We start from the raw sequence: 26,901 nt of genomic DNA, 5'->3' as shown, positions 1-26,901 counted from the left end.
TGCTAGGCCACTTCTGCCTCCTTACTGCATTCTGAATTTAGCCTGTTCTTGGAATTCCCTTCAGTGCCAGTGCCCCCAAATGTGTGCTCTCCAGTCTTTTTTGTTTTGTTTTTTTCGAGACAGGGTTTCTCTGTGGTTTTGGAGCCTGTCTTGGAACTAGCTCTTGTAGACCAGGCTGGTCTCGAACTCACAGAGATCTGCCTGCCTCTGCCTCCCAAGTGCTGGGATTAAAGGCGTGCGCCACCACAGCCCGGCTTTCCAGTCTTTCTTTTCAGGGTAAAATGGCCAAAGGACTCCAGAGGCAAAGCAGTTGTCTGTTTGGTACAACTGTTGCCTAAGGCCGGAATGAATGGTATGCAGGGAAGAAAGACCACCAGAGGCCAACATATTTATATCTGTCACCATCGACATTTACATAGCCCCAAGTTTTGCTCCTTATCAAAGGGGAACAGAAAACCTCAAGGATGTTTACCTTTCCAGCAAAAGGAAACATACACACGCATGAAAACAATTTGTAGCTGGTACCTGGAGAGAAAGCATGCTTTAGGCAAATGACAGATCATGGTTTCCCACAAGTTTTCTTCGTAAGCGTGGCTTCCATCTCTACTCAGGGTGCTGGGGCATCAAACAGCGTAAGATGTAATGGACACACAGGGCTGTCTTGTGTAATAAAAGCAAATATTTACATTAAGCACAATACAGCAATTTATTTAGATGCTTAAAATGAATACAAAGGGAAATAAAGACCACAAAATCATACATACTACAACAGTGTGTCATATATTAGATGGCATAAATGAATACACCCAGAGGTGCTCAACTAAAGAGGAAACTAAATATCCCAAATGTAGCACTCAACCGTGCTTGCTGCTCTGACACAACACTCTTACAGATCTAAAAGGTGTCAAAATTAGTAGCTGTAAAATCAATTCTTGCATGTTATTTTAGCTTAAAAGGTCTCAGAAAGAGATCTGAAATACCAGTTTTGACAACTGTAATGTCAAGGATACTCAGAACAAGAAAAAAAATCCTATAATACAGGAGAGTCCAGATATATATCTTATGTGGCTGGCCTCTGTTGCAAGATTGTACAAGGTTATGTGCAAAAACTATGTCTGTCCAAAGATCCATACTATCGCAGGGTCAAGCTTCTGCTAGGTAAACTAGATATAGCATTTATCACACAGCAAGGGCAACACTAAAAACCAATCTATGACGGGCACACAGTAACAGTGTCATAAGCATCACTTGAGGTCTAAAAGACTGTACAAATATACATTTCAACTATTCAGAATGAATACATGAAAAAAGGTCCATGTTCCTACTAGACACACTGGACTGGTAGCATGTATGCCCGCCCTGCACTACTATGTGATCAGGGTAAGGCCTTCCCAGGATATCCAACCAAACATCTTACCAAGGGAAAGAAATGCTGGAAAAGCAAACAATGAACTGCTTTTCCCCGTGAGCATTCATGAGCCGCCAGCTTATTGGTTTTTCACACTTCATTACTGAATCTACCAGAGAAGGGTCTGAAGCAAGATCAACCAATCACATGTCATAGACATAGAAATAACCACTGGGACTGTAGTGGTCATATGTCCCCAACAGCCTGACCGACCAGTCCTTGCAAGGCAGTGCCAGTTAAAAGACAACTCTGCAATCAGAACAGAGGTCCAAGATGCAACATGGCCCATGTGCTGGGGTGTGCCAGGCCCCTCAGGCTTGCTGGCTGCTCAGTTTTACTCCAGTTAAGCTGCCATGCATGGGATCAGCAACTCCGTCAGTCATGCTGTCAAACTGCTCCCCATCCTCACTGTCAATTGTGCTATTCTGCCACTCAATCTGTGGGTTTGGTAAGCGCTCTGCATTCTCAGATGCATTTTCCCACTGTGACTGGTCCTTGGACCAAAACCCTTCAACTTTTCCATAGGAACTATTCTTCCATTTCAACTGCTCTGTGTCATCTTGCACCGTAGCCTTTTTTTTGGCAGCTGGCTTACTGCTCCTTGCATCTTCACTCTGGGAAGACTCATCAGACCAGGTTCCTGGTTTCATCTCACATGTGTTATCCTCAAAGTCAGAGATCTGTTGGGAACCAGGCCCACTCTCGGATGGTGAAGCACCATCTTTCCACTCAACTACATCATCTTGGTCTACCTCACTGTCAGAGGCATCATGCATTAGTTTGGTTGGTTCCTCAGTCAAATGGATAGTTTCATATTTTGAACCATCCTCCTCCTCTTTTTGGTCTAGCTTCTCAGATTCCAAAGCATCCTCAGGAATGACCTTCGGTACATGCTCCTCTGGATTATCACTAGGAATTTTAGGCTCAACTTCAAAGACAGGGTCAAAAGGGCTGTGGCTTCCATTGGATTCTTCTTCTAAATGCTCAAAACTATCTGAGAAGCTGTCGTCTTCCTTCCCAAGGCTGAGCTTTTTGTCAGCAGTCTTACTAGCATTGACTCTTGAGTCCTTCTCGTCATGATTTTCAAACAGCCACTCAGCATCAAAGTCCATCTCGTGTTTGACTTTATTTAATTCTTTCATGTTAAATCCCAGCAGCACACCGGGCTTGTACTTCTCACAGTCACGAACACACTTCTTTCTCTTGTTACTGAAATGGGAAGCAATGTCACTCTTCCACAGCCACAGACTGGCGGCTAACTTCTCAATTTCTCTCCTGGTGGGATAGGGCTGTTTGTTGAAGTATTTTGTGAGGAAGCTTTTCCTAGCTTCGTAAGAATCATCTTCATGACCCTTGGGGTCTAAAGCTAAAACAACAGGCTCTTCAGGCTTCTCTTCAAAGCAGCTGGGAGAATCACTGTCATCCTCCAGCTTTCGCTTTTTTAGCAGAGGAAACTCCACCTGTTCATAGGTGCGCTTCACAGGAGCCAGGCCTGGAGATTGATTGAGCCGAGAAGGTGCGTTTGTTTTGTCCTGGCCATTCTGGGTTTTTCCAACACCCCTGCAGTGGACTAGATGCAGGGTGATGGTTGAGGCTGTCATGTTGCTAGTATACACACCAAGGCAATGGATACATTTATAGGTTAGCTTTTTCTCAACTGGATGAACTGTCTGAATAACTTGGTGTCTTTCTCGTAAATGATGTGCAAGTGCATCCGATATTGGTCCTTTTAGGATTGAAAAGCAAAGAGGGCAAAGGGTTTTCCCAACATCTTTTTTATAGGGCACTGCAGCTTGAGGTGAACTTTTAACAGGGACGTCTGCTTTTTCCTGAACTTTTGGCTGTGGCTTTGGAGGAACTGGGGCATTATTTTGGGCATGGTAAGCAACTGATTCGGCTGGGGCATCCCTCAGGTTGTATGTGGTCACCAGAAGATGGATGTTGGTGTGACTCCCCTGTTGCAATGTCAAATCAAAGCTCAAAGTAGAATCGGTTTTAGGTCCCATCTCTTCATCAATGTGAACCATTCGCATGTGTGCTGCCATCTTTTCCACATCATTGAAGGTTGAGCGGCAATACGGACAAGACAGACCATGAATTAACATATGGTTGAGCAGGGTATCTGTGGGCAAATAGCGATTACAGTAGAGGCATTTGCTAGTAAAATTGTGTATTTTCATAATATAGTTAGCTACTGCTGGGACTTTCTCAGCTTTATGCTCCTTTTCAAAGTGAACACTATATACATTCTCAGGGAAAAGCTCGTTACAGATTGTACATATTTTCCACTTCTGAGTAGCACAATGGTTGCTTGGAGGAGGGCCTGTGGCTGCTGGTGGAGGTTTAGAACCGGATTGACCTAATACTCTAGAAGCCTGTGACTGAGACACAGAAGGAGACTTCACCTGGCCCGGGGGTAGAGAGGTGGTACTGGCAGTCTGCAAGGAGTACCTGGCCGCTGCTGGGGGCCTCTGCTCAGCACCAAGCCCATACGACCTCCCATTTCCACTTGGAAGTAGCTGTTTCACAGACTGAGACTGCTGAGGGATGGAAACTGGAGCATTGCCACCTAGACCCAGTCTCACTGACTGGCCAACACCATAGCTCTGGCCTACAGATTTGACTCCATAGTTGTTTTGCTGCAGGTGAACATTGGACATCATATTGACTCCTGCTGAGTTTAAGTTAGGCTTTGGTATTGACAATCGATTCACCATCTGCTGTGATGGCAAAGACCGGACATTTCCAGAAGCAAGGGAACTGATTCTTGGTGGCAGTCCCATGCCCTTTTTCTCTTGAGGTTTGGGAGCAATCAGCATCAAGGGTTTGGCCCGGGGAACTACAACATTTGTGTGCCCAATCATGGCAGTGACCTGATAGCCTATCCGTTCATGGTCCTCAATGACATGCTGTACCAAAGCTTCGTAGGACTTGGGCATGAAAAGGCATCGCTTGCAGTGGATGTTACACTCTTCTCGGGCATTTGCACCCAGGGGGACAGCACCATTGAGTGATTTTTCTCCTGCCTTTGCTATGTACGGTGCTGCTACATGCTGAAAATGTTCCCTGTAGATGTGCTTCCTGACAATCTCATATAGAGGGTCTCGGTAAGTGCACTTCTTGCAGTAATACACGGCTTGCTCTACACTGTCAGCCTGCTTGGGTTTAAGGCCATCGTTTTTGTTTTTATCTTTGAAAGTGCTGAGGCTGCTACTCGGTGCGCTGGAGTTTGGAGCATGAAATATTTTAATGTGTGTTTCCAAAGTCTTTTTATCTGCATTGAAGGTACAGTAAGGGCAATTAAGGAGAATCCTATTTTCAAAGTCTTCACTATGAACATTCCGGAAATGACTTTTGTAGGCAGAGAAGAATTTTGAGGAAAACGGACAAGCACTGCAGCAAAAAGGTTTTGTCCGATAGTCCTAAAAAATAAACGAAACAAAACAAAATAGAAACCAGAATGAGAAGGCCACTTGAGGCAGGTATTTATAAGTTTTAGGCACCTCCCCCTAGGCATTCCCAGAAATTCTTCAAGGCAATGATTTTTAGAGGTTTCTCCTGCCAGAAAACTAGAAAGAGAAACTCAAAAACTCAGGTGCATTTTGAACCAAATACCTTTATTTGTGTCCCTGTGTAAATTAAAACTCAGTGCTAAGTTCTTGTCAATCCTCTAAAAATGGCTAGTCATATTTGCTGGCTGGTTTTGGAGAGATGTCAAAGGCAATAAAAAAACAAAACAAAACAGGTTTCAAGAAAAAATATTTTATAGCTAAAAACAACCAGTATAAAAACCACGTAAACCCCTCATTTTGTGGTCCAGTAATCTGCTCAGGCTTCAGACATGGGAACTCATAGGTCCATATACCTTTATAAGCAACACAGGTATACTTTTCTCTTTCCCACCATCCAACAATTTTCATTAAAAACAAAACAAAAAAACCAACAAAAAATCTCTACAGTTTCTTCTCCAATCTAAAGCACAGTGAATTTAGACTTCAGTGTGGATCAAAAGGCTCCAGACTGGAAACACTGGCCTCTTTCTACTTCTTCTCTGGCAGAGCAGCTTCAAAAAGGCCAATAAGGGCTGGAGAGACAGTTCAGTGGTTAAGAGCACTGGTTGCTTTCACAGGGGATCTGGGCTTGATTCCCAGCAACTACAAGGTGGTTCATGCAGTTTCATGGTGTTCTCTTCTGATCCCTGAGGGCAGCAGGCATGTACACAACACACAAATACACATTAAAGAAGACACACACCAAAACTTTTTTTCCCTTCAAAAATGCCAATGAAAAAAATCAGATTATGGTGGTATATGCTTTTCATACCAGCACTGGAGAGGCAGAGAGACAAGTAGATCTTTGAGTTCGAGGCCAGCCTGGTCAGGACAGTGCCAGGACAGCCAGGGATACAAAGAGAAAACTCTCTATTAAAAAAACACCAATCAACCAACAAATAAATGGCCAATGAATTAATTAGCAGCTGCTTTAATTCAGCTAAGAAGTTATCTGGAGACTGTCTTATAGACAGACGGCAGAGTGTTCAGAAGCCATGGTGTACTACAGAGCACACTGACATTAGGGATCAGTTTTCAGAATTAAGACGTCAAATAGGTAAATATATACATGATAAGCAGTCATCTTTTCTTGTGTGTGTGTCATGAACTGTTTTGAACCAAAAGGAGTTTCTCTGCGCTCTTTCAAAGCTCCTCAGCTGATGTAGTGGTGTATGTCTTTAATCCCAGTCCTAAAGGCAGAGACAGTATAGCCCAGGTTAGAGAGACCCTGCCCTCAAAACCAAACATCATCTAGGAAGGCCTTCTCTTAAGAATGCTTCTCAGCAGCTCTCTGTAGGGCATTAAGTAGAGTTCAAAAGCACAATGTACAGAACTAGAAAGGGAATTCACATCCACTTTTCTCCATGGACAGAAGTACCATTTACAATACATATTTTCTTTCTTTCTTTCTTTCTTTCTTTCTTTCTTTCTTTCTTTCTTTCTTTCTTTCTTTTTTTTTTTTTTTTTTTTGAGACAGGGTTTCTCTGTGGTTTTTGGAGCCTGTCCTGGAACTAGCTCTTGTAGACCAGGCTGGTCTCGAACTCACAGAGATCCGCCTGTCTCTGCCTCCCGAGTGCTGGGATTAAAGGCGTGCGCCACCACCGCCCGGCTCTTTCTTTCTTTTTTTTGTTTGAAACAGGGTTTCTCTGTATAACAGTTCTGTCTGTCCTGGAGCTCACTCTGTATACCAAGCCAAGCTCACAGAGAACTGCCTGCCTCTGCCTCCTGAGTGCTGGGATTAAAGTTGTGTGCCATCTCCGCCTGCCCTATTATCACATCTTAATTATGGACACACCGGCATCAGTAACTATCCTGAATGCAAAGGTACAAAAAATATCCTGTCACTGCCATTCTAGGGGATCACCCACTACACCATCTTCTAAAGGTTAGGTGTCATCAGAGGGATAAGTGTAAACAGAAGGCTGAGTGTAACCCAGCGGCACTGCCAAATGCTTCTAATCCTAGTACTCAGGAGGCAGAGGCAGGCGGCTATCTAAATCAGAGGCCAGCCTAGTCTACAGAGTGAGTTCCAGGGCAGTTAGGGCTACAAAGAAAAGTTGTCTCAAACAACAATGAAACAAACAAAAACATTGATCTTGACTTTTCTCTAGGAAGCAAGGGCAGCAACAGAGACAGGATAGCAGGGAATGCTCCAACTACTGAGCTCCAGCCTTGGTTCCAACTTTAGAAATTTAAGAAACAAATTTCTGTTCATTCTTTTAGCTTGAAGTTTCTGTCCAGCAACAAGTGATGCCTCAGGGGCCTCATACTCAGGAAAATGGGATGCCCACACTACTATTCATTTTCTAGGGTAGGCCACTGCCCGGTCAGAGCTCAAGTGGGAAATGGACAGTCCTAGGTGACTTACCTGATTTTTTGTAAGTGAAGGGTCCCACAGTCCTACATCCTCCCATGTAGTGTTTTTCAAATAAAAGTCATTAGGTTCAAACTGTTTAAAATCCTAGAAAAACAGTGAGAGAAATTTAAAAAAAAAAACATAGTGGTATCAAGCCCAACCTGACTTGACACCTAAATTCTACCTCTTTAACCAGGCACAGGAGGGTCAACCACTGAGAACTAATGCAGGGGGGCTCAGGCTCAGCAAATGCGAAAGGCACATGGCCAGGATTCCAGAGGAACTGCCCAAGTGCAGATGGGAAGGCTCTAGCCCTACAGCAGCTCCATTAACCACAAAACTCACCAGCCACAACACTGGGTGGAGGAGGGGCGTGTGCTAATAGCTCTGGAAGAGCAAGAGTCTAGCTTGGCAACACAAACAAACAAGCAAATCAATAAATAAATAAATGGAAGGAAGGGTGGATCTAGAAGAAAATTCAGATTTTTAAACCAAGAAAGTAAGCAACATGCCGTTCAATTTACACTCTAATGTGAAATCTCCCCATGACTAAGAAGAAAGCAGCGTGAATGGTTCACAGCTGTTGGTAGAAAGTTAAACACGTGCAAACTTCAGAGTACCAATTAGCTCTAGTGGGAGGAGCAAACCCGGTACAGGATAGGAAAGATACTTGACTATTTGCATATTTATTTGGAAAGGTTTCACCCACCCCCAAGTACAGGTCCATGTGCCTCTGAAGAGTTACTTCCACCCTGGAACAAATCACTAGAAGCCCATTTTTGAAAAGCTTTGGTTTCCAGGATACACCCCTGACTACTCTGAGTGGGATTCAGGAGAAGAGACCTTGTTCATGAATGAAATGTCTATTAATTCTACCCGACCCGTGTCCTTAGCAGTTGTTCCATGCCAAGCATTGTGCTGGGCAGTGGGATAAATGGCTAAGCAAGGCCACTTTAGTCTGGCCAGTAGAAACCTAAACTGTGGGGGGAAATTGCTTTAAACGTTTCAGTTGGAGGTTGGGTCCAACTACCTGTAAGATCTGTAGCAAGGTGATCTGGACAAGGAGGAGACGACTCTGTCTATCCCATAGGGCTTGAAAAAAAGCTCAGAATAAAAAGGCTAGGGAACAGTCTGTAAAGGCCAAACTGCTACACAAGGGCAAGATAAGTCTTTGATGGGCCAGAAGGCTGACAAACGCCAAATCCTAAGGAAAGAGATGACAAAACACCTAGACAACCGTGCCTCAACAGTCAGGTCAATGGAAACAACCCAGGCTTATGAGAAGGAAAACAGGCTCTGCAGTCCCCAATGCCTCTTCCCTAACTATGAGCCTGAAATCACTGCTTCCAATCCCCATTTCATAGACTGGAGATAAGAATTCCTAGAGTCCCCCGAGGTTATTTCAAGGACCAAGTTCATATATAGTTTTAAAGCACCTCTTGCACTGTCTGTGTTTATTTCCCACGCTGTAACTGTTTTTGCCTCAGGATGCAAAGATGAACACACTTTCAGGAAAGGGAGTAAGCTCTACTAAATAAGAAGGTTTTGGTGAAGCTGAAAGTGCAGTTAGATTCACCCTCACACCTAACAGTGAACATCTTGCCCATGGACACAGTAACGGATCAGAAGCTGAGTCACATTAAAATTTAAAAATGGCATGCTACTTACTTCTATATGTTCTTTACAGTATTCCAACCCAATGTCACTAAGTATTTTTTTCACAGTTTTCCGGGCTTTTCTTAAACTGCCAAGATTGTTGACAGGAAGTTGGAACATAGTTTCTATTGGAAAAAAAAATTTAAGTCAAAGTCAAAACATGAACAACTTGTCAAAGTTACTAATTCCACTGATGACAGGATCCCAAACCCTGGCTCTTCAGGTGAGAAGCTGTACTCATCTAGTTTATGGAGCACTTAAAGCAGGCAGGCAGGCAAAAGTGAGTGCTTGTCAGCCTTTCCTATCTTGTTAGAGGACATTTTTACCACGAATCTAGGCGCACAAGTCTGATTAGGTTTTAACAACCCTTTAAGAGATGAATTTGAAGTTGGAGAATTAAACAGCATCAGTTAGCTATCTCAAGTCAAATCAAGTGTTTCTCCTTGTGATGTTGGACCTACAAACCTAGAAAGCCACTCAGAACACCACAGCGTCACAGTACTGCACAGCGCTGAAGGGAAGATTTTGCTTTCTGAAACGTCAAGGTAACAACACTCTCACAAAAGCAACATGACATTCAATGACTCTATCTCCTCAAATCGAAGTTCCAAATGATGCTGTGATCTGCTCCTTAAGTGTCAACACACCTGGGCAAAGGGCTCACATGGGCCATGGCCGAGATATTAGATGGGGGAAGCCATGCTGCGGCTTCAGAGCACATGGTGACTGCTGTAGGCTTTCTGGAATCTCTTAAAAAACAAAATGCTTGTTGAGTGAGTGTCTGTGTGTGAAGCATGTAAGGAAATCAAAAAGTTGCTCGACTGTTCTAAACACAAAAGCAGAAAGAAATGGAGATTCATTTTCCAAGTTTCTTAAAAACAAAAAGTACTTGTGTTTTAGAAAACTGAATTAGTACAATTTGAGGTGAGATTTTTATAAGTCTCTGAGAATATGATCTTAACTGTTTAAATAGTCTAAATTCAACATAATTTTTCAGAATAAAGTAGCTTTAAGACCAAAGTCAGCAAAAAAACAAACAAACAACAACAACAAAAAACAAAACCACACCAAAGCACCAGTGGTTGGGATTTCACAAATCTCAGTTTTCTAACTATAACCATCACCTTTACCGGCCGCAACCCTGAACCCGGGGATGTTCGCGTAAACAAGTCCCAGACACTCTAGTATAAAGTACCAAAGCTTGCTGGGTCTCCCAACATTAAAACAGTCACTGAAAAGCAGCATCCCCAGCCTCATCATTCTCCAGATGAACTCCTGTAAGTTGAAGACCAGGACTAGAGTGAGCAGTCCTTCCCCAGAAGGGCACCAATTACCATTTGTTTCTCCTTCACACTCCCTAAGCCTTATACCAACTCAAGGATCAAGGTTTCAAAGAAAATACTAGTCCATGTGAATTACTACACATGACATGAAAAAAGACTCAAAGTTCCCCTATGTTTTTTCCTCAGGCCACTATCTTTAAGTACTTAAGGGTCAGGCTGGGCTAGGCGATAACACATTGGCAACCCCAATTCCAGCACTGAGATGGATAAGGCTTGAGGACCATGAAGTAGAAACCACCTATACCCTAAATGAAACAAGTCGGGCATAGTGACACCTTGACCAAAAATAAAAACAAAATAGTAACAAAAAAAGGAATAAGTTCAAATCAGTAGTTGGCTCCAGAATTTATTCATGCTACCCATCTTTTTGTTTAAAAATGTGTAAGAAGGACACCCCAAGTCTCAACACCTTTTTGAACTAGAAACCTCAACAAGGAGACTGCATTTTGAAAACAGAGAAAAAACAAAATCCCTACAGTACATACAGAGGGGCAGAGTGGTGGTATACTCTCTCCCAATCCATCAATGGCCCCCAAGCCCTGCTCAGCCTTTCGGTATGTTATGCTGGCAGGGTCTAACAGGTCCTTACCAAGGAGACCCTTCTTTCAGCACAAGGCACTAAAAGGGCAAATTGTCCAACCTAATAGAACTGCACTCTTGTTCATCTATCACTTCCAGGACACCTCAACTTTGCAGGTCATGCTGCTGGGAGCACACAGTAGACCCTCAGGCAGCAGGTTTTACACAATGCTTTGTTGTTCAGCCTCAGTTGGAACAACTCCTGCCACAAATAATGTCTTGTCAGTCAGGACTCAGGTGAGCAACATCTCTGCAGTACACAAAGCTGTTAATGTGCTCAAAAACTGGGTGTGCTGGAAAGCAGAGAGGGAAATGCCTGAGGCAGCAGTCTCCTCACTGTGCCCACATCTCTTTCTAGACATATGAGCAAATATGCTTAAGCTTTGTTGCCACCCAAGTCTTTGCAGAATCAACAGGCAGTGGAACACAGAAAAGAAGTGAATTAATCAAAGGAAAAATGGGATTGATGAGAACTTTGTCAAAACATCCAGTAATGTCCCGACAACCCAAATTAAAACACTATATAAATTTAATTGCTAAATTCTATAATAATTTTGGGGGCAGACCAGTTACTTCAGTTGGTTAGAACATGGTGCTAATAAAGTAATTTTGGGAATGCTCAATGCGAGTCTTAGTCACAGCCATGTACTAACCGGAAGAGATGCACTGAATAGGCTGACCTCCAGCTCACAGACCCTGCTTGCCTCTGGGGTGCTGAACTAAAGGCATGTGCCACCTTTCTCAGCTCACATCAATTTCTGAGAATGACTTAAATTTATTTTGAATGAATGAGTCACACCCCTTTCTCAATCTCACCTACACCTGAAGAGGAGGGCAGGAACACCACAGTTTAGCCCAGGTCAAACTCCTACTTTTTTTGTTTTATTAGAAAGCAAGAGTCTAATGGCTGCAATGAAAATCTGAGATTCACCTTGGCCCTAAGGCTATATATAATTAAAACCATGTAAATAATATAGTATGCCTGATCTTCTCTGCCCTCCCCCCCTCCCAGATTATCAAAAGCAATTACTTCAAACGCCAAGAGGGTAAAGAAAAGACAGCCCAGCTGTAGACCAACCCTGTACAGGGACAAAGACCATAATCCATTATCTGTACTGGGCAATAGCAGGACCTATGAACTGAGAGACTAATTAATTACAGCTTCTACCTGGAGAAGGACCCAACAACAGTGGCAGTTTAGCTCAAGGAAAGGTCTGCAGACCCAAGTGGAATGAGAAGCACTAGTAGGGACTGTCTAAATCAGGGTCCCTGCAGAGCCACCAAGTCAGGATGGCACCAATGACCCTTATTTTTAGAACTACAGAAGATCAAACAACAAAAACAAAATGACAGAATATAGACAGGCTGGCAACTCTAGAGTAAAGCAGCTGTACAGTGTCCAGGAAGCCAAGGATTTAATTCCCTGCATAACAAAAAACCAACCCACAAACAACTCCATCAAGTAAAACAAACAGAAAGAAGGAACTTTTACAACCAGGTGGAAACATTTTGACCCTCAATCAACCAGTCCAGGTTACACCGAAGCTACTGGGTGGATGCGAAAAGTGTGCCCTTAAAGCCATCTTGTTTCAATATGCAGTTAAAAAAAAATGTACTTCTGTATATGGGTGGTTTTGTCTGCATGTACATTTACATACCAAAAGAGAGAACTGAATCCCAAGGGACTACCATGTGGGTGCTGGGAATTGAACTCAGGACCTCTGGAAACAGGGCTTTTAAGCGCTGAGCCTTCCCTCCAACCCCCTCAATACGCACTCTTACTTGATGTTTCTAGACCTCTGAGTATCCAGGCTAACTGAACACACTCCAGTTCCAACAGTAAATATAACAGCCAACTAACCATTCCCCACTGTAGTCTCTCTCTCACTCACCTTCCTATCTTAGTCATAGGGACCTAACACTTCTCTATATAATAATTTACTCCACAATTGGTGGCGAGGCATATTCATAATCCCAGCACTTGGAGCAAGCATTCAAGGCTAGCTTAAGCTAAATACATCAAGCGAGAGGTTATGAGAGAGGCAATCTCAAAACAAAAACAACAATAACAAAAAACATGGTCACATGGGTGAGATGGTTCACTTGCTGTGCAAGCCTGTGGACCCAAGTTTGATCCCTAGAACCAATGAGAGAACCCACTCCTGAGATCTGTACTCTAATTTTCACAGATATACTTCACTTACACTAAAGAAAATACTAAAACTATTCTAGGATCTGCATCTGAAGCAATGAACACATACCCTATTTTTTTTTTCAAGATTTATGTGTTTTGCATGCATGCATGTCTGTTTGAGGATGTTGGATTCCCTGGAGGCAGAGTTACAGGTAGTCTGTAAGCTGCCACCTGGGTTTTGGGAACAGAACTCATGTCCTCTGGAAGAACAGCCAGTGCTCTTAATTGCTGAGCCATCACTCCAGTCCCCATACTTTACTTCCTACTATTCTTACGTTTGAATTAAAATACCAGTAAGGCTCATATATTTGCACTTACCTTGTTTTTTTTTTTTTTTTTTTTTTTTTTTTTTTTGGTTTTTCGAGACAGGGTTTCTCTGTGGTTTGGAGCCTGTCCTGGAACTAGCTCTTGTAGACCAGGCTGGTCTCGAACTCACAGAGATCTGCCTGCCTCTGCCTCCCAAGTGCTGGGATTAAAGGCGTGCACCACCACCGCCCGGCTCTGCACTTACCTTGTATAGGGTCCTTCTTCATAGTCCTGGCTGTCCTTGAACTCAAGAGACCCACCTGCCTCTGCCTCCCCAGTGCCAGGTTAAAAGGCATGTGCCATTATACTGTATTTGTATCTTTTTTTTTCTTTGTAAATAAACCTTTGCTAGAGTATTTCACATCTAGCAAGCCACCCTATCAAAAGGCTCCTTTCAGTCTGGAAGCGATCACCTACCACTGGGAAGCAGTTCACCCTTTCCTGTCAGCATGGAGAGAGCCCTTCAGGCGCTCCCACAGAAGCTGCTCTAACATCTTTCCCTCTTATCCTCCCTCTCTACAACAACCACTAGTGACTGATTCTGGCCACCCAGGGGCAGAATGTTCTTTATTAGATAAAACTGCAACAAGACAGATTAAATAGAGTTCAGGAGCTAGAGAGACGGCTCAAGGTTGCTTTCAAAGAGAACCCAGGTGGGGTTACCAACACCCACACAGCAGTTCACAACTGTTTGTAACCCCAGTTCTAGGGGATCTGATGCCCTTTTAGGGTTTCTGAGGCCACCAGGTACAATATAGTGCAGATACGCAAGCAAAATGTTCACAAACACAAATTAAAAAATGTGAAGGCCGGGCGGTGGTGGCGCACGCCTTTAATCCCAGCACTCGGGAGGCAGAGGCAGGCGGATCTCTGTGAGTTCGAGGCCAGCCTGGTCTACAAGAGCTAGTTCCAGGACAGGCACCAAAGCTACAGAGAAACCCTGTCTCGAAAAACCAAAAAAAAAAAAAAAAAAAAAAAAAAAAAAGTGAAGAAAAATTTAGGTCTAGGGCTAGCCAGTTTAAAAAAAATACTTGCATGGCAATTTGAGTTCAATCCTTGGAACCCACATGATGGAAAAAGACAGAACTCACTCTTACAGTCAATTCTCTGACCTCCACACATGCGTCATGGCACCCCCCAATAAACAAATGTATTTAAGCCTGTGATGACATAAATGTACCGTTTTCAGAACCACTGTTAGACATGAAACTTTCAAATAAAAGACATTTCCTTCTTCTTACCTCTCCCACCTAACTGATCAACCTTGTCACCTCCTCAGTCTTCAAGTCATTCCTCAATAGATTCGTCGATTCCCCTGGTTGGCCCCATGTGAATTGCTTACTCTGGATGTAACAAATGCAGGTGACAGAGAGTGACACTAATTCTAGACATTACTTTAAATTAATGCTCCTAAAATAGCTATGTTTGGCAAAAGCCACTTCTCACATTTACAGGTAAATAGGAGAGAAAATACCACACCTGAGGTGCTGTGCCAGAAACACCACTGCCACAGCTGCACCAGTCCTAAACCCAGGAGTTCAATCAAGAATTTGCACACATCTAAGGTCAGCTAGATGATCCCATAACATCCAAAAGAGAACAAGCACACACCTGAGGACAAGGCATGCTCTCACATCAGCTAGGATGCTAATGGCTACTAAGTAAATGACACTGAAGGTTCTTTTCCTTAAAAAAAAAAAAAAAAAAGTTAACTTGTGTATGTAGGACACACATGGGCAGGTCAGAGAATGGCTTTTAAGAGTGGGTCTCAGGAATGAGCCATCTTGAAGAAATCTTTCTATTCAATTCATAACGCTATTGTTTCAGAAACAGAAAATGGTATCCCTGACAGCTTTTCTTTTCTTCAGTGCTAGCTGAAATCCAGTGACTTACACTCTACCACTGAGCGTTACACCCTCTCCCCAAGCACGTGACAACTTTTCAAAAACCAAGTGCCTTCTATCACTCTAAACTACTGAACTGTATGCTATAACTGAGAAAGCTGTTACCAAAGCAAAACCCCAAAATATAAAGTAAAATTCTTACATCATTCAAAGGCATGACAACACAATATAGAATCTTTTAGATTTTTGTGCACATTAATTAAATTTTCCTTAATCCCAGCACTCGGGAGGCAGAGACAGGCGGATCTCTTGTGAGTTCGAGGCCAGCCTGGTCTACAAGAGCTAGTTCCAGGACAGGCTCCAAAGCCACAGAGAAACCCTGTCTCGAAAAACCAAAAACAACAAAAAAATTAAAATTTCCTTTTTGTGTTAAGAGACTAGACCCATATTATTGCATAGGCTACCCCAATAATGTTTTCCCTTTTATAATCTATTTGGGAGAGCATGCCTGTAATCCTAGCACTTGAAGAGTAAAGGCAAGAATTTCAGTTCAAGTCCATCCTGGACTACATCTGACCTGGTCTCAAAAGACAAGAAATAATCTAGTACCAGAAATGGGTCAGCAGTTAACTATACTTGCTGTTCTTGCAGAAGACAAGGCTTCAGTTTCTAGCACCCACACTGAGTGGCTCACAATCACCTGTAATTCTACTTCCACAGGCAACTGGACAACTTCTAGTGGCTTCCCTGGACATTACTGCACGCATGTGGCACACATACAAACACATTAAAAAAAAAAAGGCTGGCATTGAGATGGTCAGTGGTAAAGAGGTAACGGCTGCTTTTCCAGAGGTTCCAGAGTTCAATTCCCAGCAGCTACAAGGTGGCTCACAAGCATCTATAATAGGATCTGATGCCCTCTTCGGTCACACAGGCATACATGCAAATAGAGCACTCACTCATATACTTAAAATACATAAACATTTAAAAGCAAAACAATTCAAGGCCAACATCAACAACAACATATGTATGCATAGCCCCGGCTGGCTTCCTATGCACAGAGATCTACCTTCTTTTGCCTTCCGAGTGCTGGGATTAGAAACTTGTGCCAACACACAAAGCCTGAAGGAGATAATTTTTTTTTTTTTTTTAAGATAGGGATTCTCTGTGTAGCTCAGGTTGTCCTGCAATTCACCCTGTAGACCAGGGAGATAATTTTAAACAGTAGTCGGTGTTCAAAAACCAGGGGAATCACTGACGGCTCTTAGTCAAAAAAAGGTGATTACTGTACACCGGTTAGGATTTTCTGGAATAGGATGAGTCTCTAGAGCAAGATCCTGGATACAATCTAGAAGGGAGATCTTGGCATGTATACAGAGCACTCTAGACACTGTTAGTGAGTTATTTTGCGGAAATAAAGCAAATGGAATCTGTCTGGATGGCCCCAAAACTTTTAAATACAAATTGGCTCCACTTTTAGACACCAAGAGCAATGCAGAGTATCATCAATGAAGGTCTTAATGCCCTCTGCCTCAGAAGACAGATTACAAGTTTGATCATGCTTTTGTTTGGCAAAATTGAGCATGTGAATTCACACAGACAACCCTCAGAAATATCCCATGTGTTGAATTTAAATTTCACTCTTCATTTCTTTCTAGTAGTTTCAGGAGTTTAACTTCAATAGAAGGGAAAAGTGAAACGGGAGCATTCTCAAGTGCACAAACCCTCACAACTGCTGCATACCAAGAAACTACCCAATGATAAACTACTTAGCGATAACCTGCTCCTCACATCAACAGCTATCAAAATTACAATGACACTGTTTTAGCAGTTTTCATTTTAGATGATCACCATGGGTGATTTTAAACATTCAATTTTTTCGTTGTTACTTCCTAATTATAATTTTGCTACTGTTATGAATTGTAAGGTAAATATCTGGTATGTGACCCCTTATGGGGTTGAGACCCACAGGTTGAGAACAGCTACCTAAGATATAAGACACCATTTTCTTATTCAAGACAAATACCATCCATTAAAAGACATTCTTGACATCCCTGCCACCTATTATTAGTGGCTGCTACAAAGCAGGAGCTCAAGAAACGGACCAAATGAACAAGGCCTTGCCCGCTCAAGGCTCACAGACAGGACACCCACAAACACCAACAGCAAAAGAAGTGCTAGTCAGAAACATCTTCACAAGTAGCAGCTGCTGATGGAGCCTGCCTCCAAGCTAGTGAGCATGGCCATGGTGCCAGAGGCAGGGAAGCCAAGTCCTAGCAAGTCCTACACTGAGTTTGAATGACCACCCTGCAAAGGCAAAGTTGGAAAAGTGGGTTGATGATTAGATAGGGACCATGAATGTGAGGTTACAGTCTGGTGCCAGGTCTACTTACAGGAAAGAGAAAGCCACACACACCAACACACTAACATGGGTTTTTGTGTAATTAAACCTAGACAAGTCAGGCAAGGACGAAGTTATATTCCCGATACTCAAGAAGTGACATTTTAAAGGCACTTTAATATTTTCAGTCTGGTTGTCTGTGATACCAGAATTAGATGACTTGAGAACCACTCAAGGCATTGTTAAGACCATTGGACTCACTCGTCTCTCAAAGGTCTGTGAAGTTACCAGTGTATTAAGTGTGAGGTAAGACAGTGAGGGCGCAGCAAAAGAAGGGCACAGAACTATTTCAGGTGCAACTTATAGCAAAATTTTTTTGTCTCTTTTGGTGGAACAGTTGTGTTCACAGACCAAAACATACCTGGTTTGATATATAGACGTCATTGTCAAACTTCTTGAGAGATAGGGTTGTTAATAAAGCTGCTATTTGCTAGAAAAGATGGTAAAATGCAGAGAGTGACTGAAAATCTACTCAGGAGCCAAACAGATCTGTGTGTTGAGTCCCTTGCTCTGTCACATACTAGCCCTGTGACTCTAAAAATGCCACTTAGCCTTTAGAAGTCTATTTCCTAAAGTGATATGACAGGGCTGGATAGAGTGATCTAAGCTCTTGCAGGACTCAAATTTGGTTCCCAGTACTTATGGAACCAGATGTGGTTTTCTAGACTCTACAGGCACCCACAGAAATGTAGCACATGCTCACAGATATACAGACAAACACATTAAAAGTAAATCTAAATCTTTGCCCAGTGTGGTGGTGTACAGCTTCATTCCAGCAGTTAGGAGAAAGAGGCAAGTGGATCTTTGAGTTTGAAGCCAGCCAAGACTATACAGTTGAGACCCAGCATCAAAAGAAAAACACACACAATCCCACTGTTCAAATGTCAGGATTAAGCCAGGCCAAAACAGGTCTCATTATTTCCTCAAGTGAGATCAGATACTTTGAAAATTTTAATAACCTTGTAGAAAGCCTAGGCTATTGTATTCCTGAGAATCAGCTGTAGTTGCCACAGTAACTTCTCTCCGTAGACAGTATAATATGCACCTGTACTCACAGACACACTTCAGTATTTTTTGGCAATAATTTAGGCAGACTTATTTGAATCATTCATGTTAGCACATTCTTTTTTTTTTTAAAAAAATATTTATTTATTCTGTATACAATATTCTGTCTGCATGTATTCCTGCAGGCCAGAAGAGGGCACCAGACCTCATTACAGATGGCTGTGAGCCACCATGTGGTTGCCGGGAATTGAACTCAGGACCTTTGGAAGAGCAGGTGATGCTCTTAACCACTGAGCCATCTCTCCAGCCCTAGCACATTCTTAATATCCAGTGGTACTTCAAATGCTTATCTAACGGAACTTTTGCACACACTTCACACCTAAATAAGTACTTTTAAGATTCATATTCCCAAGGAACAAAGTGAAACAGAGACAATGTGAAAGGTGAGAAACAAGGTCTTCCCTTAGCCCCTCATCAATTTAAGAACTATTATTTTATTTGAAAAGATGACATCTAAGTGAAATCATCTTTAAAAAGAAAACCTGGATGAGGACGCACATTAAGAGATGTGCCTAGATTTAGTGCATGATAGGGAAGGTGCCCCAACCCATCTCATTATAAACATGACTGTACAAGGCAGGGACATATCAAGAGTAGTCAGATGCTTGTGAAGAGCTCCACAGGCTTAGAGGCACTTCCTTGTCAGTATAGTGACAATCTGCTTTAAGAGGAACCTGAAAAAGAACAATCTGAAAACCTCAGTTGACCTATGCACAGCAAGTGTCAGGAGAGTAAAGCATCCTTGTATCTCAATGCTGTGTGACTAAGTTATTTTAATACTCTTAGTTTATCTATCAAAACCACTCAAGGAATAACTTTTCACAGCAATGAGAAATTATTTTCTGTCATGCTATCAAGCTGCTTTTCTAAACCACCCCTCAGAGTCAAGGCATGTTTTTGAGACAGGATTTTGCACTTGTCAGGCTGGTCTTTAACTTCTCATGTAGCTGAAGACTAGTAACTTCCCATCCTCCTGCCCCTACTTCCTGGGTATCAAGAGTACAGGAAAGCCATGTATTACACACAGGGATTCTGCAGTGCTAGCAATACAAGGCAGTCCCCCCCCCCCCAAAAAAAAAACCTATTGGAATGTAGCAGTTCTTACCACTTGCTGGGGCAACCAGAGGCTTTTCATTTGCCTTTTGCGCCTGCTGTTTTTAATGATTTGGGACACTTTTTGCACCACAGCATAGCTCACCTTTCACAGGAGTAAGAACTCTACCTACTCAGAATTCACAACTGCAATTTAAAATTTAAATAGAAGCTGAACAGCACCACATGTAAGGTTTTCCTGGTTTATTGTTTCAAGAGACCAATCACAAAGCTCTCCAGTCAGCAGCTCCTACCAAAGAGAACATTACAGACTCCCACAGGAAGCACAGGCTCAGTAGAGTTTGGAAGGAAAGGACAAAAGCTGCGATTCTAAGCAAAGTCGCTCAGCAGAGTGAAAGCAGGAACCAGACAACCCAAAGAGTTGGGGGGAAGCAGCAGGACCTAAGCAAGCTCCCCTTTCAGACCTTGGCCAGGTTAACTCCAGAAGCACTACTGCTACCCACACACCTCACACCCAGATTCTCGCCAGGATGTGACCTGGTTAATCAGAACCCATGCAGGCCCATGGGTGTAAGTAGACAGCAGCCAACAAGCCAACAGCTTACAGAAGCATCTAGTGTCCCAAGCACTGGCTGGAAAGATGGCTCAGAGTTATGGCTCCTCTAGGACCCAAGTTGAATCCCCACCACCCACAGTTCACAACTACCTGTAACTCCAGCTTTAGGGGATCCAACATCCTCCTTCCAACTTCCACAGGCATCAGGCATATACACACACGGTTCAGACATGTACAGACAAAACACTCAGACACATAAAATAAAATAAAAAAATCCAATAAATAAATAGCCTTAAAGTGTTCCAAGCACAGACCTGGACATCTGACAGAGCCCGTGGCCCACTATATTGCTGCACATAGTAGAACTTTGATTCTCTACTTAAAAAACAAAGTGTTCAAAGAATGGTTTTTTAAACACTAGAAATCCAAACTGATAAAACACTTACATTCCACTTTTCTTTTTACTTATTTTTAATTGTGTATTCATGTGTATCTGTGTGGGGGTGAGGGCATAAACCGATGGAGACCAGAAGGTGGATACTCCGGAGCTGGAGTTACAGGTGGTTCTGAGGCCCATGACAAGGGTGCTGAGAACTCTGGTTCTCTATAGGAGGACATATCCTTAACCACTGAACCATCTCTCCAGCCCTAATCTTACTTATACTCTAAAATTGAGTAATGGGTCCCTATCCCTACCAAAGGCTACCAGCCATGTCACATGAGAATTGACACTTAACTCCCACCAGGAGTCAATTACAAATCTATACCCTAGCCTAAAGAGAAAGTATCATGATGTATAGAGATTCAGCCTTCCTTCAAAAGCTATTTTCCGAAGTCTTATGCACTCTTCTTATTTCCCAAACACAGTTCTGGGTCATTGTGATCTTCCCAAGTTCCGGGATTGCTCTACCAACTAACTGTCTTGGAAGGGAAAGATGAGCAACACTAAGGAAACATGGGAGTGAGTACCTCTCAAATGGCAAAGGACTATGATCACACGTGGAGACGAAGGAACCTGAATAGTAAAGTACTCATCTTACACTTTTCACTGACAAGATGACGACTGTGGCTCACATTCTGTCTGAGTCCACCCTTCCCACCCCACACATCCTCTGCACAATCAAGTTGATGCAGCCACCACTAATTTTAGGAAGCAGGCTAATACATTAGAATCTTTCCTTACAATGGGAGAGAATATAGTCTCACTAAACTGGAAGATAGAAAGGCAGGTAGGTCGTGAAAAGGGCAGGTGGGAGGAGCACTAAAACACTCAAAACCAACAATGCCAACCCTCTATCTGAACAAGATAAGTAAACAAAAGCCCATGGCCACAAAGCCTGAGCAAGATTTGGATGGCTTATTTAAGTGGGAGTTTCCACAAAAAGATAGGAAATGCCAATTTGCAAACAAGTCAATAACCCTACTGAAGTATCCATTTGGTTAGCTAGCATTAGCTTATACTAACTTCATAAACCACACTTCCATACTGACAACATGAAAAACAATACAAACATCAGCGAGGGATGTGACATTAGCTGCAGGGGCAACAGCACAAGTCCTTACAAAACCTAGGGAAAAGTCTTCCAAGTTTATGTAATAGCAACAAAATGTCAAATTCTTTCAGTCTCACTAAAATTATCCACATTAGGGAGCAACTTTCCTCCTACATGTCTTCTGGGCAAGCCAAAGTCTTATTGAAAAGTATTTTAGCTTCCAAAAAGTACAAGAGGCTTTATGACATGCATGTTTTGACTTGAACAAGTAGCTTACTGTAAAACAGTCAAGGACACTATGGGGAAAACAACAAATGAGCTTCTAGTATTAAAAAATTAAAGTTTCAATTTTTCTTTATGTCATGTTAAGAATTACCAGAAACCACATTTCTAATACTTAAATATACTTTATTTGTATTGAGCACGACAATCATTCTCAACTCTTAAAAAAATTCCAACTGTTTTTTTAGCTGGGTAAGAACACATTCATATACACCCAATTAATGAACTCAAAATGCTAGGGCTTCAACTACAATAACGCAAAAAAGACACACCAAAAAGACATCACTTAAATTTGTCAAGTTTTTCATTCTTTTAACTACCAAATAGTAGCTTCTACTTTTTCATTTAAAATAGACCAGCTATTTCTCAAGTTATAACTTCTCACAACTGAATTTGTATTGTAGACATCAACATTTAGATAATCAGCCACCATAATTCTCAATATTTTTGTGTTTTAAAGACTGAATACTTTTTAACAGTTATTTAAGAGATTTGCTACAAAGAAGTTAACAAGTTTCATCTGTGGTATACTGTATACATCTACACTTTCAGTAATTAAACTTACTGGTCAATTACTTTTAAGCTTTTGTGGAAACAAAATCTGTTCAACATTGTCAATTTTTTTTTTCTGACTTTGGTTTAAGGAGAAAAAGGAATCTAAACAAAAATGAGCCCATGTGGGTGTTTTATAAAATCAACCAATGACTTCAACAACCCTACTGACTGCATTTCCTATGCAAGGTCTTGAGAAACAAGATTTAAAATCTGGTTATTTTCAACACCTAACAGAAAAAAATCAAGATAAGAGAGTTCAACAGAATCCTCACTTTCCCTTTCCTACTCTAGTCAACAGAAGCTGTTCAGAACATCCTTAGTTCATAGACTATAAATCTCAGCTTTCACTGGGCTAGAGATGGCTCAGCTCTTAAGCGCACTGCTGCTGTTAGAGGACCAAGTTCAATTCCCAGCACCCACACAGCAGCTTACAACCATCAGTAACTCCAGTTCCAGGGGAATCCACTGCTCTCTTCTGGTCTCCACAGGCACTGCATGCACACAATGCACATAAATACAAAACACACACCTAAAAACAAATTTCCACTTTCAAACTCAAACAGTGCCAGCCCTCCCCCCTTTTCATGTCAAACCCAGTTAACTGCTCAAACTGAAGAGCACACACATTCTCACAGCTCACAAGGTTCTCTGAAGGAAAAATGACCACCACAAGGATACTGGCTAGCACTATATTTCACTTATTAGAAAACAAAATCACATCCGCAAACTTGTCTTCAAACATATATTCAAACTTTATTATTCATTTTAAGAATTAAGTAACTAGGGCTGGAGAGATGGCTCAGCAAGGTTAAGAGTATTGGTTGTTCTTTTAAAGAACCCCGGTCCAATTCCCAGCAGCACCCACAATAGCAGTTTACAATTGTCTGTAACTCCAGATCCAGGGGGATCTGACATCCTCACACAGGAACAAACTCAATGTACATAAAAAATAATTCCTTAAAAAAACAAAAACGTAGCTATCAAATAGTAGCTTACAGGTCAAAATGACATGCCTAACAAATACTAATACAGTATGTCAAGATGCCTAACAAGCCTATTTGTACTTATGTTGGATCCCATAAACACGAAAAATGAGTGAATGAATATAGTGTGAATCCGATGCAGTCTCAGAACAATACTGGCAGCAAGGTACCTCCTTTCACTCAGCAAAATGTTACCTGCTGGCAACTAACAAAAAAAAAAAAAAATCACTTTCAGGAACTAAATGGTTAACTATATATCATATATATCCATTTGGAATCCCATAAATTTATCTTGGCATGTCTATGTAGGAGGTTTGTACCAGTAGAATAAAGTAGCCACAGGTGTATCAACACCACTGTCAAAAGTCCCAAGCAAGAACAAGTTGCATGGAAATCAGATCAAGTCCAGGGCTCCTACCAGACTGTCTCCATCTCTACCCATGATCCATTCTTCCCATTCCCTTTGAATCAAGTAATTAAGGCTTTCAGAAGCTTAACAAGTCTTGAGTTTAGCTACTTAAAACTCTATGTCCAATAGTGCAGAAAGCAAATGATTATAATGCCACCATCAAGTTAAAATTTCCTCTTAAAAGAGCTGTATTTCTTAAATGTTCAGAATCTACTACTGCAACTAGCTCTAAGTGGTTCCTTGAGGAACGTGCCTAAGCTGAAATTTTGGAAGTGTAGGTTTGGTGGTGACCAAGGAGGAAGTCTCTGGCTTCCCAGATGCTGCACTCCCCACCCTCCAAAATGATATACCCACCGGTGTGAATTGACAATGTAGTCCAAAGAGCAAAGCGGGGAACGGAGTCCAGATCCTCAAAATGGCAGTACAGGGAATAACCACTAGGCCACCTATCAGTTCAGTACAAAAAGTGCAACCCTGTGCATCACGATGTAAAAGTTGGGGCCTAGGTTTCGTACTGTGCATCTTACACCTATGGAAATAACAACAGGAGTAAAATCTACAGAAATCCACACACCCTAAAAAAGTGGGTGTGCACCAAGACTGGTGTCAACACTTGCAAAGGCAGTTGGCTTCTGAGATAATATACTGCTGGAAGGCAACAAAAATTTGCAATCAACTCTACTAAGTTGGACAATGAAGAACTCAATAGGGACCTGATGTTTACCAACAAAACCTTGCAAATCATGACACCCATCTCTCATGGCTATGAAAATCACCACTCCCAAAAAACCTCTCAAGAATGACTTTTCACTCTCAAAAGAGTTGGAGAGATTTGGACTGACCAGTGATACTTCAAGCCCATTACTTGCAGATTTTAAACAACCCCCTTTACCATCTGGCCTAGAAAAGAGAAGTCGACACATTCCAACCTTAAGGTGAAAGGATTCTTGAGAAAGGGAACCTTTGACCTAAGGATGTGCACCAAGATGACTGATCAGCAACCAAAAAAAGTTTGAGGGTGAATAGTTTGGAAAGAGTAAAAAAGAACTTTCCAAACGTTGAAGTGACTTTCTTCAAGAAAATCTCTCTTTAGACTTAATCCTTCGCCATGTTGCTGTCAGCTCAACTAAGTGCAAGTCTTGCTGGGCCCATTTTCGCGTGGTCTGTAGAAGGCGCTGTTAAGCACATCCTGTTCTAGTTCTGGGGCCCTTCCCCCCCTCTGCAGCCTTACCCAGTGCAGAGAATGCGCCCCCTACTGACTCCAACACTCACTGCCTTTAACCGACTTGGCTGCGGTGCATTTTGGGTGGGGGCTGATATTTTCTTCATGGCCATAAACCAGAAGCAACAATGCAGATTTATAAAGAAACTGCACAAAGCTATCCAAGAGACACCCCCTCACACACACCATTTTGAAGGTTCAAGATACAGGCACAAGAAACATCAGGGATGGGAACTGGGCGTCTGGGGCTGGACAGCATTAAAATGGCTAACACAGGAAACAGTCTGGTTCTTTTCCCCTCCTAAGCCTTTGTCTGTGAAATGGGGTTATGACAAGAACTGTCCAGAGGAACTAGTGGCTGAAGAGCACTGAGAAGATACTTGGGGTGTGTGGCAGGGAGCGAGGCTAAAATGGGTATTAGACTCCAGAGCCCGATCTTAGACAGAAGAGGAAGAGAAGCAATCGCGCCTTTTCTACCAGACAGGCATCCAGGTTGGGGGGTGGGGGGAGAGAAGGGTAGGCAGCCCAGAGGAAAGAGGAGGCGATTAAGAGGGTGCTCAAAGAACTACTCCCCATTCATTGCATTCGACAAACATCTTTTCGCGGCTTTCTGGATTTCCATTTTCTGACTGCAAAGTTGAGGCTCAGAAAAGCTCTAAAGAGGCAGTGCTGACCAGGAGGCCGAGATTGAGAGCAGGACTGGTGAAGGACTGTGGTTGGCAAGATGGGAGGGAAGCTGGCATGTTATTGGGGTGGCAAAGACTCTCACTCCGTGCCATGCACTCCCCGCCCCCCGGGCCTTTCCCCTCCCCCCAAGCCTAGGGTGGGCAGACCTGGCAGAAGGCAGGTTCCGGGGGCTGGGGGCGTGCGTGGGGGGGAAGGGGATTAGTTCTGGGGGGGACGAGAGAGCGGGGTACTGCTGGGGGCGGGGTGCGGGAAGATGCCACCAGCCGCAAAAGCCTCGGGCGGCCGGTGGCCTCGCGGGGCGGAGAAGGGGGTCGGGCTGCAGGAGGGCAGAGGCCGGTCCAGAGCGGTGTGTGCGCGCGGAGTACAATGACCGCGCCCGGGGCCGGAGGCTGGCAGGGCAGGGCCACGGGCTTACCTTGGCTCGGCCTCGAGGCGTGCGCGGGGCCGGCGTGCTCCGGGGCCCGGCGGCGGGCGGGCGGCGGCACGGCGATGGCGGCGAGGACGCGCCCGGGGCCTCGTCGCGCGCGGGCTCCGGCTCGAGCCGCGGCCGCGGCTGCTGCCGGGGGGCGCGGCGGGCGCAGCAGAGCGGCGGGCGGCGACGCGGGCAGTGCAGACAAAGGAGGGGCGGAGGGCGGCCGAGGGCGTGGGGCCGCGGCTTCACCGTCGCGGGCGGGCGGCGATAGCCGCGCGGCTCCTCGGCGGCGGGGACCGAGAGAGGGAGCTGTGTCTGAGGAGACGCCAAATCCCCCCGAGCGCGGCGCGGAGGGGGAGGGGGCCAAGATGGCGGCGGCCGGGGGGCGGGCGCTCAGCTCATGGGTCCCGGCGGCGGCGGCGGGTAGACCGGGCCGGTGGTGGTGGCGGCTGCGGCGGGCGGGGGAGGGGGCTGGTCCCGCGTCTCCCCTCAGCAGACAATACAAGCGCTTCGGAGCGAGTCCCCGAACCTGCCCTAGCCAAAATG

The 26,901-nt window shown here is 43.5% G+C and overlaps 1 protein-coding gene across 2 annotated transcripts; it reads right to left on the bottom strand.

Moving 5' to 3' along the window:
• Positions 1-216: 216 nt before the first annotated feature.
• On the bottom strand, positions 217-26,901 carry Adnp (activity dependent neuroprotector homeobox). Of its 2 annotated transcripts, XM_057781180.1 has the most exons (5): positions 26,359-26,901; positions 24,389-24,563; positions 8,984-9,096; positions 7,328-7,420; positions 217-4,830 (listed from the first exon to the last, which is right to left on the bottom strand). In XM_057781180.1, exons 3-5 carry the CDS (start codon positions 9,089-9,091, stop codon positions 1,720-1,722), a joined length of 3,312 nt encoding a protein of 1,103 aa, XP_057637163.1. In that variant the 5' UTR covers positions 9,092-9,096; positions 24,389-24,563; positions 26,359-26,901; the 3' UTR covers positions 217-1,719. The 2 variants fall into 2 exon arrangements, with proteins under 2 accessions (XP_057637163.1, XP_057637162.1); XM_057781179.1 differs by lacking the exon at positions 24,389-24,563 and having other exon boundaries at positions 218-4,830.

Source organism: Chionomys nivalis, chromosome 9, assembly GCF_950005125.1.
Source record: "Chionomys nivalis chromosome 9, mChiNiv1.1, whole genome shotgun sequence".
NCBI classification, from domain to species: Eukaryota; Metazoa; Chordata; class Mammalia; order Rodentia; family Cricetidae; genus Chionomys; species Chionomys nivalis.
This window is presented reverse-complemented; position numbering and strand designations above follow the sequence as displayed.